The sequence below is a fragment of the Drosophila ananassae genome, chromosome XL (assembly GCF_017639315.1).
Source record: "Drosophila ananassae strain 14024-0371.13 chromosome XL, ASM1763931v2, whole genome shotgun sequence".
Taxonomy (NCBI): domain Eukaryota; kingdom Metazoa; phylum Arthropoda; class Insecta; order Diptera; family Drosophilidae; genus Drosophila; species Drosophila ananassae.
Window position 1 is genome coordinate 13,401,851 of NC_057931.1, and position 12,620 is coordinate 13,414,470.

The 12,620-nt window shown below is 42.0% G+C and overlaps 1 protein-coding gene across 2 annotated transcripts; it reads right to left on the minus strand.

Annotated features, from left to right (window-relative positions):
• Nucleotides 1-1,481: 1,481 nt before the first annotated feature.
• Nucleotides 1,482-12,271, minus strand: LOC6502960. Of its 2 annotated transcripts, none has more exons than XM_032453084.2 (4): nucleotides 11,459-12,271; nucleotides 9,589-9,754; nucleotides 4,411-4,738; nucleotides 1,482-4,346 (listed from the first exon to the last, which is right to left on the minus strand). In XM_032453084.2, exons 2-4 carry the CDS (start codon nucleotides 9,730-9,732, stop codon nucleotides 2,689-2,691), a joined length of 2,130 nt encoding a protein of 709 aa, XP_032308975.1. In that variant the 5' UTR covers nucleotides 9,733-9,754; nucleotides 11,459-12,271; the 3' UTR covers nucleotides 1,482-2,688. The 2 variants fall into 2 exon arrangements, with proteins under 2 accessions (XP_032308975.1, XP_044572834.1); XM_044716899.1 differs by lacking the exon at nucleotides 11,459-12,271 and adding an exon at nucleotides 9,979-10,147.
• Between the last annotated feature and the right edge of the window lie 349 nt (nucleotides 12,272-12,620).

The window sequence follows — 12,620 nt, forward strand, 5'->3', positions numbered from 1 at the left end:
AGTCCGACTGGGTTGTACTATTCCCGCGGAGGGAGGCGAGGGTTACCCTACAGCTCCCTTTACTTATATTATTCCCGCGGAGCGGGGCGAGGGTTGTCCCTGCAGCTCCCTTTCTCACTGCCTCGTTGCTGATTTAAAGTTTTTTATGCAAGATCCGAAATCTTGCAACACAATTAATTTATTTTAGAACTCTTCGTTTTTTTATGTGTTTTATTTTTGTTTTTTCACTGTTTCCACAATTTTTCCGTAGAGACAAAATATATTTTTGTCCGTATTTAGAGGTTTTTCTTTTTTGTTGGTTTGATTTCGGTTTTTGTGTGTGTTTTTTTTCTTCACTTGTTTATAACACTGTTTCTAAAATTTTTTGAATTAGGGTGTGGGTCTTTTTCACGCTTGGGCGCCAGTTATTAATAGTTGTTGGGGTGTAGTTTTATATAAGTTATTAATAGTTGTTGGGGTGTAGTTTTATATATTATTTAATTTATTGATTCATTTGTTTTACACAAGCCCGTTAGGGTTAGTGCTACTGACAAATATAAGTTAATAATATTATTAATTGTTGGATTTTATAATATTTAATTTATTGATTCATTTGTTTCACACAAGCCCGTTAGGGCTAGTGCTACTGACAAAGAATATAACGCGAGCTAAGGCTGCGGAGTTCTACTTAAGACTAAACTAGAATACTACCCGGGCTGCACTTCGAAGCCTTCGTTGGGCTGCGGCGCAGTTGCCCAGTTGCAGTGTCAGCATTCCGTATCCGGCCAGCAACGATCACTTGTTGCGCAAGTGCCCGAGCCGGTCCGCGGACAGTTGCCCTTGGAATGCGTGGTCAGCACCTCTCTCGTTACGCGTGCGGGCCACCGTATCCGGTGTGCAATTTGGCACTTTTCCTAAATTCTGCCTGCGCGTGTTAACTTATATAAAGATCCCTATATGATGCTATCAATGAGAAAGTAAAACTTAACATAACTATTTAGTCCTTAAGATGCAATTCTTCCATCAGATTTTCATTGTGTTTAAAGTATGTTATAGATCACTTTAAGTATTAAGGTACTCAAAATATATATTCTTCTCTATGGTTCTATGATATATATTCTAAGATCTTCACATGACGTTTACACATGATCCTACATATATATTATATATTTTAATGGATTTCAGTTATATCTCAAGCACCTTGTCAAACAGAAACCCAAGCTTATCACATATTTATAGTTTTAAAGTGCTATTCTTCGATCAGTGTTTCTTGATTTATTTATTTTTGATATTTAAGTACCTAAGATACATATTTAAAATCCGCATAAGATAAGATATATAGTAATGGTGTTCAAACAAAACTTAAAACCTCGTCAAAAAGAAAACAAAACTTACCTTATTTAGTCCTTAAGATTCAATTCTTCCATCAGGTTTTCTTGATCTTTTGAGTACTCTCTAAGTATGATCCAACCCCCACTTTCAATATGAAGAAAACCAAAGAATTTAGGGATTCTAAACAATTTATTGAACACTTTCTCTTCTCAGACGCTCGTTGCTCGGCTTACAAAAGTAGACAAAAAAAATGGACGATAAATATTAGGCGGTATATATGCGGGTATTAATATATAAATATATAAATATATATATATATGTATAAGTTATTATGCAAATAAATAAGTGGACTACAAGGCGTACTAACTGTTATAAGTAGGTCCAAAGGATCGGGGAAGTATTCGGCTTAGTCTACGGCTTAAAGCACTTACGATATTTAGTGACTAATTAGAGTGTGTCTTGTGTGTGTGTGTGTGTGTGTGTGATTGTGATTCGGTGTATCTGTGTGTGTCTGTGTGTGATCTATAAAGTCTTAAGAGAGTCTTAAAAGAAATACTCTAAGTATTGGATTATCGGCTCAAGTACTGAAGAAAGCTTTCTAGTGGAGGACGACAGGGCATCGGGCATCGGGAATCGGGCATCGGGATGGCTTAGCACCGTTTTTCCAGAAATAGATCCTAGTCTTAAGCTAAGAGTACAACAAATATAATCGATAATCGACTGCCACCAAGGGGAAATGGGGAAGAGGGGCTCTAAATGGGGAGAGTTGGATGTGAAGAGAAGATGATTCTGGAGGATTCTGGAGAATCGAAGGAGAACCCAGTGAACGGCATAAGTTAATGTTAAATGATTTGTATATAAAAATTAAACTAATGAAGCGTACGCTACAAAATAAAGAGCCGCAGACGCAGACACAACTGTACCTCGAACGGCCAATGGATGACGATGCTTTTTCAAAATGGCGGAGTTGCTCAGAAACAGTGTTGGATAATGATTGCAGCTCAGAGGAAATTTTGAATTTTAAATGGTTTTCAATTAATTTTGATCTTTTATGTTTTTCTTCGATTAAAAATTGCAAAAAAAAAACAAAAAACTAATTAAGAATTTTTTAAAAAATTAATCCTTAAAAAGAGAACCTCTATAGCCTGAAAACATTTATAATTTCTTTAAAGTCACTTACACTAAGTGATTAGCAGGTACTAGTCATTAGTTCTATTTACTTTTACTAAGTACTAGAAACTTTTGTCCGATTACCGGTAACCAGTGATCGGTAATCAATTACTAGTAACCAGTGACAAGTAATCAGTGACTCACTACCCCACAAAGCATCCATTCATCCATCCCGCCCTAGATACAATCGCCAGTCGGGTGTCCCGCTCACGAGAGCGCCCGCTTCTTGGACATCGTGCCCTGGACATCCGCGGGGGGCGGCGGGGTCAGCTGGATGACGGGCAGCGGGGCCAGCTGGGGATTCGTGAAGGCGACGGCCCGCTCCTTGGCCGAGACGGCGGCGAACGAGGAGAAGGGACGCAGGCGAACGTAGAGCACAGCGGAGGTGAGGCAGGAGGTGACCAGGATGCCCAGGAGCACGATCAGCGTGATGGCGAAGCCGGGCGTGGTCATGCAGATCAGACCCTCCTCGCGCACCGGGAACACCATCGTCTGCGGGCTGCGATCCACCCCGGAACCGGAGCCGGATCCGTTGAGGGAGCTGCCGTTGCTCGTCGCCTGCTCGTCGATGGCGAAGGTCAGGTCCCCGGAGGAGACCACCTTGATGATCCGGTTGAGACCCACCTGGGGCTCGGCCACAGCTCTGGCCCGGCGCTGGACGCGACGCTCGTCACGCCGCTTTCCGATGGCACTGGCCACCTGGTAGGCGTCCACATGGAGCTGGGGCGGTGGTCCGTATTGCGATTCCGGTCCCACCTGAAGGTGGTGCACATCCTGGAGGTTGGAGTCCGCCGAGCACTGCTCCGGGCAGTGGTAGCGGCAGATCTGGATGGTGCACTGGAAGTGAACCTCCATCGAGTCGGGGAACTTGAAGGCCTGGAAGTGGGCGTACGACAGCACGGAGGCGGAGGCGCCGAAGTTCTTGATCTTGGTGAAACGGGACATCAGCTTGGGCCGGGTGACGCATCCCCGCTGGTCCACCAGCTGAATGGGAGCCCGCTTGCCGTCGTGCGCCACACAATTCCTCACCAGCATGTCGAACTTGGAGTCGTCGTCCTTGATGGCCAGGACCATGGTCATCGTCTGGCCGATCTTCACCAGGCCAGACACCTCGGAGGCCCACGGACCCTTGCCCACCTGGATCTGCATCCAGCAGCCAACGTTGTCGCCGGCGAAGTCCGCCCTCACCACGTCCAGCATGTCGACGGGGAAGGGCCGGAAGGTCACCGACTTCTCGTACTGGTCGTGCCACGTGCAGCGAAGCTTCCGGGCCTGATCCCACACCTCCTGCACCTGCGGATCGTACTGGATGACGATGATGTTCTCGAAGTAGGTGCCTGCTCCGGTGCCGCCGGATTCATGGCCGTAGCCCTGGCCGTAGTTGTCCGTGTTTCCCGCAGTGCCGCACTCATGCAGTCCGATGTCGAAGCTGGCCGAGCTCCGGCCCAGGCCAGAGGGCAAGTGGACGCAGTTCATGTTGCTGTAGTGACCCTTGGAGAAGACGATGCCGTTGAAGGGCTTGTCGAACTGGACGAACACCTTCATGCCGTTCTTCTCGCACTTCACGTCCAGGGATACGATCTTGGGCATGTCCTGCACGGGCGCCGCCCAGATCTCGTTCTGGCTGGATCCGCCCACGCTCAGGTCCGGCACCTGCACCTGCTGCTGCCCTCCCTGGATGCCCTGGCTCTGCACTTGCACCTGGGCCTGGCCCTGCTGCGGCGCCACCTGGAGCTGGACCTGTGGCGGCGGCTGTGGTCGCTGCTGGAGCTGTGGCGGCGGGGGTCCCTTGTAGAACTGGGCGCCGGGTGGCGGTGGCGGTCCGAAGGGCTGGCCAAAGCTCAAGGGGATGTTCTGGTGGTTGCCTGGAGGGGATTAGAGGAGGAATATGGTTTCTGGGTTCAGATATCAGAATCATATGTCACTTACTGCGCAGGGTGAGTTGCACATTGGGCGGCGGAGGTGGCGGCATGTTGTGCTGGTAGTGGACCTGCACCTTGGGCACCGATTGGGGCAACTGCATCTGGATCTGGATCTGGGGCTGCTGCTGCGGCGGCGGCTGTGGCTGATGCTGCTGCGAGTGCTGCGGCGGATGCTGCTGCTGCGCCTGGGCCTGGGCCTGCTGCTCCTGCTCCGATTCCTGGGCCATCTGGTCCAGCTCGTTCTCGTGGTCGGCCAGGGCGATGGTCAGGTCGTCGTCCGCGCTCCCGGCAATGGCCTTCACCACTTCCACATCGTCGCAGCAGACGAGGGTGACCTGTGACCCCATTTCCAGAGTGGCGATAGAGAGGGAGGGAAAACGGAACGGAATTATTTAAGGCGGATAATTGCACCGCCAAGTGGCAAGTGGCAACAACAAGTGCCGCGCTTTCGGAGAATGTCGGCTGGAATGGGCGCAGCAAGGCGGATGCGGCATGCACCACCATCCACCATCCGCCATTCATCCAGCATGCAGCATGCGGCATGCAACTCAATTGCATAAGGCAGAAGAAAAAACAACAAACGAGAGAAAGACACAAAGAAACGAAGCAACAATTTCGCTTTTTTTTCCCCCAACAACTCTTTCCATTACCATTGCCCGCGATCTTGTGCCACATGCAACTTCGACTGCCAACTTGCAACTTGCAACTTGTAACTTGCGGCGACCCAATTTCCCGGGGAGATCCGCCTGACTTAAAAGGCGATGTCAAGGCTAGAACCAGACCAGACAACCGACTTAAAAAAAAAAGAAAAACAACAAGCCGCAGACTGAAGATTGGAGACTGAAGACTGCGGACCAGGAGACTGCAGAACGGGGGCCTGGTGACTAAAGACATCCGACCGAGACCTAAATTGAGATCGCAATCGAAATCCGTTGTCCGGATTGGGTGAATGGCATTCTCGACAATTAATGATAATGGCGGGGATCTAAGAGGATATCCAGAATACCCATAAAAGCGATACATTTGTCTCATAATTGCAAGACTCTTTAAAGGTATACTAGATTAAGACATAATATTAAGACATTTGAAAACTTAATTGCACTTTTAAGTGGCTTTTGTTAACAATATTTAACGATTTTTATATCCGAACATGTTGGAAATAGATTCCTAATCTTCAAAGTTAGGGTCATAGGAGTCCACTTTTTTTAACTTTATAAATAATATAATATTAAAGTCTACAATATAATACAATAATTAAAACTTTCTTTCAAACAAATACCAAAAAAATGAGTCTTAGGGCTTAGGACTTTGCCTTTCAGCTTGAAAATGCTAGAACCACTTGGGAATTCTAGCAAAAAAAGGGGAACAAGAAAAGCGCTCGTTATATTAGAATTTAATTAAATGTTTTGGTTAATTTATATAAATATAGAATTAAAAAGCAGGCTTATATAAAGTCTAAATATTGAATTATGGAATGAAATATAGGACTTTAATAAAGACATTAGAAACTTAATAAACAAATAATGAAATTTAAAGCCATTATTAATAGACACTTTGCCTTATATAGTCCTTGTGTAATCTTGATATCTACATCTTTAATTTAAAAAGCTTTTCTTTGAAAGTATTTCGAATATATCCATTCCATATTTACTTGAAAATACCAATTTAGGTAGCCCACCGTGTGGCACGTCCATATTTAGTGCAGAGTGCAGAGACTTGTCTTCCGGCTTTCTTAATAATTTATCTTTTGTTTTCCATTACTTTCCATTTTAGGTCTTCATTTCTCTTTTCAGACACTGACCGACCAGATGCGTATGTGTTAAAGTCCTAATTTTTCTCCATTGAGGAGCTCATCGGAGGAGCCGCTTTTCCCCCAATACTCGAGATATCCAGTACTCGTACTTGTCTCCGGAATCCGGACTGATTCAGTTACCATCAGTTTGGCCATCAAAGCAATTAGACGAATGCATGGAGCAGGAGCTGGGGATGGGGATGGGAGATCTGGGTTTCTGGCTTCCAATTGGAGCCAGAAACTGGAGCCAGACAAGGTGCCGGACGACAGGACAGGTGGACGGGGATGGCTATGACCATGGCCATGGCCAAGATATCCAATGAAGATGAAGATGATGCCCAACGATGGCGATGGCTAGGTGAGTGCGAGTGCGAGTGCAACTTCAACTGCAACTGCAACTGCAACATCCCAAATCTGTGCCGCACTGCCGAAAACAACTTTCTCTGGCAAACTGGCGGCAACTGGCGGCGGCAGAGCTGAGAAACCAAGACATCGAGACATCGAGAAGCTGAGAAACTGAGAAGCTGACAAAATTGAGCATCCAAGTATCTGGGCATCTGAGTATCTTTGGGATGCCGCATCGAAGCGACTGCATCCTGAAGCAATCCTGTTTGGTAGAAAGTGATGTGGCGCGCCAGCCAGACGATTGACAACAAAAGCCAAAATGCTAAATGGGAAATGGGAAATGGCAATTGCCAAACAAGTTGCCCACGAATTCAGAAACAAAGAGTGGGGGGAGTAGGAAAGACAAACAAAAGGCACAACGACAAAAAGCCAGAAACTAAAAACAAATTCTTAAATCAAATTTGCATTCGAGAACGTGATTTGGAGCAAGTCTCCCTCTAACTATTTTTGCACTCAAAAAAAATAACTATAATTTATGGGAATATTTAAGAAAAACAACTTTAAAAACAAACAAAATGGGCTATGGATTTTGTTTAGAAAAGAATATTTTTTTACTTTTCTAAAGTAAAGGAGGTTCTAATAAATTTAAAAATAGCCATTAAAATATTCAAACCTATAATGACTATATTTATTTATTTATTTTTTAAATCATTGATAGTTATTATAAAATTTGGATAGAACACCATTATTTTTCTTATGTAATGTTCAAAAAAATTCTATTTAAACATACCTATATATTTACATATTTTTCAGTTTTTGGAAAGGAATCTCTGAATATCCCGAGGAATATTTATATCTTTATAAAGTAAAAAGCCTAGAATTTGTAATAGAACTTCTATAATCTTTATAGACTCCAACTTCTCAAATGGAAAATCTTATGACAGAAGATAAAGAGTGCAGTCTTCGAATTTTCATTAAAGTTATAAAAAATCTTGGCTTAAATCTAAAAATCTAAAGAAAAATGTATAAAACATCCTTATTTCCACTTTTAATTCCCTTTGATGTCTCGAAAAAACTAAAAACAACAAATCTTCCTCCGGTGAGATGCGTTAATTGAAATGTAGGCCAAGAGCTTCTTCTTCAGTGCTTGGAAGTGATTTGGCGGGAAGTTTTGAATGGAGTTTCACTTTATCTCCTGCCAACTGGAAATTGTTATAATCTCTGAACTGAGAGAAATAGGTTTGCTGTTTGAAATAGCTGATTCAAAAAGAAAATATAAAATTTAAAAGTAGAAATTTCTACAGACAGTATTATCTTTTATTATATAATGTACCATATTATATAAATTAAATTTTTTCTTCAAGTGCATTCGACTAATGATGTGACTAAAGGCCAACAAAAACTGAAGAAGGAACCCGAGACGAAATTCAAAGCCGGCTGTTGCTGAAATCTTGACCTCTTCTCGCGGATCCGTGGAAGATGCAAGTTGCATGTTGCAAGTTGCTGGATGCTGGTTTCTTGGCAGCGCACCAAATCGGGAGAAAGTGAAACATTAGCAGAGAATCGGAATTTGGCAGCAGGCTGCACAAGGAGGCGAGAGGGTCAAAGGTGAACGCCAGGCCGTTTGGCAGCATTTTCCCAAAAAAAAAATAAAAAAGAAAAACCCAAAATGAAAGCGAAAAGGAAGCGAAAAGTGGAGATGCTGCCACATGCTGCCTCTGCCACTCGTTAAAGGAAGGAAAATTGTTGTTTTTTTTGTGTTTTGTTGTTTTGTTGGCCTGGGTAAATTGTGTCATCGCCCCAGAATGGCCAAAAACCAGCAGAGGAGGAAAAAAACTTTCTAACGTCACGAACGCTGGGCCAAAAAGTAGCAGCCAGCCGAGGGTATTACCTATGTAGGCAAAAATGGATGCACATGGAATTTTAATATGTGCCAAAATCCAAAAAAGAGAAAGGAATGCTGCGGATGGTCTGGGAAGATGCCCCTTCCAGGTGCCACCGAAGGCGGTCACTGCAACCTAACTAACTAACTTTTAAAGTGACTTTTTTGTCACCTAAGTTTTCAAAACAAAAAAAATATGAACAAATATATATATTTTATAGTTTTTACTATTTATAGAACCTGTTTATTTTAAATTATAATTCTTTTAGGCAAGGTTTTTCCGAAATAATAAGGAATCTATAAGAACTTATTATTTTTTAAAAAAGCTATAGCCTACTTTTTAAGGATAGTACCTTGAGAATATTTATTTTAATCCAAAATGTTGTAGTATATAGGACTAAATAATTTACAAAATAAACAAAACAAGTTTATATTCTATGTATAATTTAATCCCCAAGGTTCTCATTAATTAAAATCAAGATATTTTTTATATCTATCAGCATCCTTGATATTTTTCCTCGAATATTTAACCAATTTTAAAAAAGAAATCAACAATATCTTTAATTAAAAAAAAAACTCTCATAGAACTGTACTTCCAAGCTTTAGAGATGGCATTCGATGAGTGTCCTTTACATTACCGGCTCTAATTACCCATTTATCGGTTGCTTTGCGATATTCCAGGAACTGAAACGGGCACACACATACCAACACACACTAACCCATACTCGCTGGCCACACAGGCTTTTAACGGACAATTCATGCGAGAAATGGGCCATGCCAATTACATGTCTCGTTCCCGTTCCCGCTGCCGTTCCCCTTCCGTGCCATTCCATTTCATTCCGGGCACTTGACTTGCCAATGAAGCTCTTTCACTTCCACACATGCACACGCACAAGGCAGACAACGGGCAGACATAGAGAGACTGAGAGGAGAGGAGAGCAGAGCAAGAGAAGATGGCGGATGAAGAGAAGCTTAAGCCGGCTGCTGCTAATGGAAATTATCTATTTATAAGCTGCTGCCTGCTGCGGCTGCTGCTGTTGCTGCTGCGGCTGCTGCTGCTGCTGCTGCTGCAGTGTCTGATTTTGATTTTTCTTTCGCCACTTGGCTTGGCTTTGTGTCTGGCTTTAATTGATTTTAATTATTTGCATTGGCTGGAAAATACTCACCTGCAGTGAAAGGAAAATGATAAGCGGCAGCCAAATCTTCTTAGCGCCGATTTCTCGCCGATTTCTTCTGTGCCGTTGCTGCTGCTGCTGCTGCTGCTGCTGTGGCGTTTGTTGTTTATGTTGCTGCTGCTGCTGATGTTGCATGTTGATGGTTTTAATGCTGTTCCTGTTTTTTAGGCGTATATAATTAATTTGTTTATCATTATTCGATATTTGCTTATGATTTCTGTTTCTATTGTGGGTGTGTGTAGAAAAAAAAAAAACAAAAACAAAAAGAGGCATAGAAAAGGAGGAGAGAGGCGGAAGAAGCCGCGGAAGAAAGAGAACGTGTCGTAGAAAGTGCTTTTCGCTTTTTTTTTTTGTTAACCTGGTCATTATTGTTATGCTTACCAGCTATGAAAGTGTTTCCCGCTAATTGCAATTTATTAGCAATTTCTCAGTCAACTCAATGATGATTGATTGACTCGCTAAGTGTTCAAGAGCCCCTCTTTCTTCTTCTACGTATGTATGTTTGTATCTGACCCCCACCCACCTGAGAAAACAAAAAAAGAAAGAGCCGAAAGAAAGGGACGCTGCGACAAGTCATAAAAAAATTAGACATAAAGAAGAAAAGAATCTGTTTAATGACAACACACTTGGCTTTTAAGACTCTTCCAGTACTGGAAGTGGTAACTGGAAGTGGAAGGGGCGGCCGGGGGTCTTGATAAAAGGGGCAGCAGCCGGTGCTGCAGGTGAAAAGTGTTAATAGGTTTCCCCATGAGCCAAGTGGGTCATCATAAGCCAACATAAACGGCCGCCCGACCGCCCGACCGCCCGAGTTGGCCAATTAGAAGGCCCAAGGAAAGAGAGAGTGACGAAAAGGAAATTCTTAAAAACTTCTTTGAGAACTTTAATAAAGTTATTATCCCAAGCTAAGTATTCCTAATAAACTGTTTATGCTTATGAAACTTCTTAGTTTAACCTTGAAATTTCTAAATTTGAAGACTTACTACCTAAGCTTTAATATTTTATTAAAATTCAAAATAAAAAAATAAGACATTAACAAGCTCTATTTTAAGATTCTATAATTGATCCTACAACTGTCAAAATAATTAATTCCATTACATTTTAAATTTTATTAATAAAATTTGTTTTTATTCTCCTTTAACTATTTAAATATTTACATCGGTAGTAATATTTTCTTCATTTACGAAAATAATGATAATGGAATACACTTCCTAAATGTAAGAAACAAAAACAATAAACAAAATTAAGAATAATTAAACAGACAGTAACACAGATAACAAAATAGATTGACTCTATATTCTAAAAAAAAAAGGAATTATTGTTAAAGTTAAGTAATTTTGTTTTAAAGTAAACTCATTAATCTAAACCAGTATCTGAGATATTTAATGTATTTCTCAAGATCCGTTAATATGATTATTAAGAAGTTTTTAAGGTATAAAATACTTTATTTTTGAGGCAAAAAATATAAACTTGTAATACCACTAACCAAAGCTAAGTTAATTATTTTCTCACTGTCAAAACAGTCTATCATTTCTATCTTCTATTAAAAACCAAAAAAAAACGTGTAAATAAATATATACTTTAAAATTTAAAACCGAAAAAAAATTGAAAACCTAAACCTAAACTATTATGCACTTGAATATACTAGAATTGAAAATATAGTTAGAAAAAAGAAAAATTAAAAATAGTTTTAGAAAAAATATAAAAAAAAAGGATAATCCTTATCGTTCAATCAATAGTATCCCTTTATTCCGCTGCTGATGTTCCGACTCACTCACTTCCGGCTCAACGAGCTAACGGTTAACGATTAACGGTTTATGGCTTTCCGGATCCGCTCCATTCCATTCCACTCTCAGCTACTCACCTACTGTTTTCGTCCCTGGCCCAATTCCGGCGTTCCACTTGCCGTTCCAATTAAAGTTCCGAATCCAATTCCTCGGCTCGACAAACAGGATGCGTCCGCGTCTGCGTCTTCTGCGTGCTTTTTGGTGGCAACTTTCGAAAACAGTTGCTCTCGTACGGTGGCCGTTACTTTTGCCGCTGATTGCTGCTACTTGCTACTCGGCTACTCGGCTACTTGGCTACTTGCCACTTGTTGTTGCAGTTGCAGTTGCAGGGGCAGTTAAGAGGAGATGTTGTTGTTGTTGCACACGGTCAATAATTAACGATCGCAAGTGGGGCACACACGCGCACCAAAGAAAAAGAAAACCAAACAAACAAAAAGAAAAATACCAGAAAAAAAGGACACAAAAAGCGCGTTGATCACTTTGGTTAGCCAGCTTCTCTGCTAACCGTATCTTTCCAAGCGGTTCTTTCCGTTTCGCTTCTATTTTCTTCTTTTCTTTTCTTTTCTATATATATATTTTACATAAATATATATATATAATTTTTTTTTTATGATTATTTGCAGTTAATGTTTTTTTGTTTTTTATTTGCCTTTTATTTTGCTCCGATAGGCAAAGATGTTTTTTGTTTGTAGTTTCGTTATCGGTGTTTGGTATTTTTTGCAAACGGTATATTTTGTGTGAAGCCTCGAGGATCGCTCGTTCGCCCGTCCGTCCGTTCGTTCGTTCGTTATTAGTTAGTTCGCTTGTCCGTTTTTTAAGCAAAAAAAAAAGGAGAGAAGAGAAAAACGCGTCTGGTTCGCGCCGTGGTTTAGCGCCGAATGCCGCAGACACCTGCTTTCTCGCAGCGGAACACTTCGCATGCGCAACAGCAGCAGCCAGCGTCGCTGCCACAGTCTCAGTCTCAGTCTCTGCCACTGTCAGCGATAGCAGCGAAATTTCTTCTTTCTTTTCATCCATTCAAGACGCCACTCAGTGAGGCAGTCGGCCAAGTCCAAGTCCAAGACCAAGACCAAGACCAGGCCAAAACCAACACCGAAAACCAAAAACTAACTCCACAGCCGAATGCCAAGTACGACTTGTTCAACTACAGCATGCCGGTTGTTGTTGCTGTTGCAAGTGTTGCTTGTTGCCTGTTGTTGTTGCTGTTGCATGTGTTGCCTGTTGGCTGATGCCACTCTT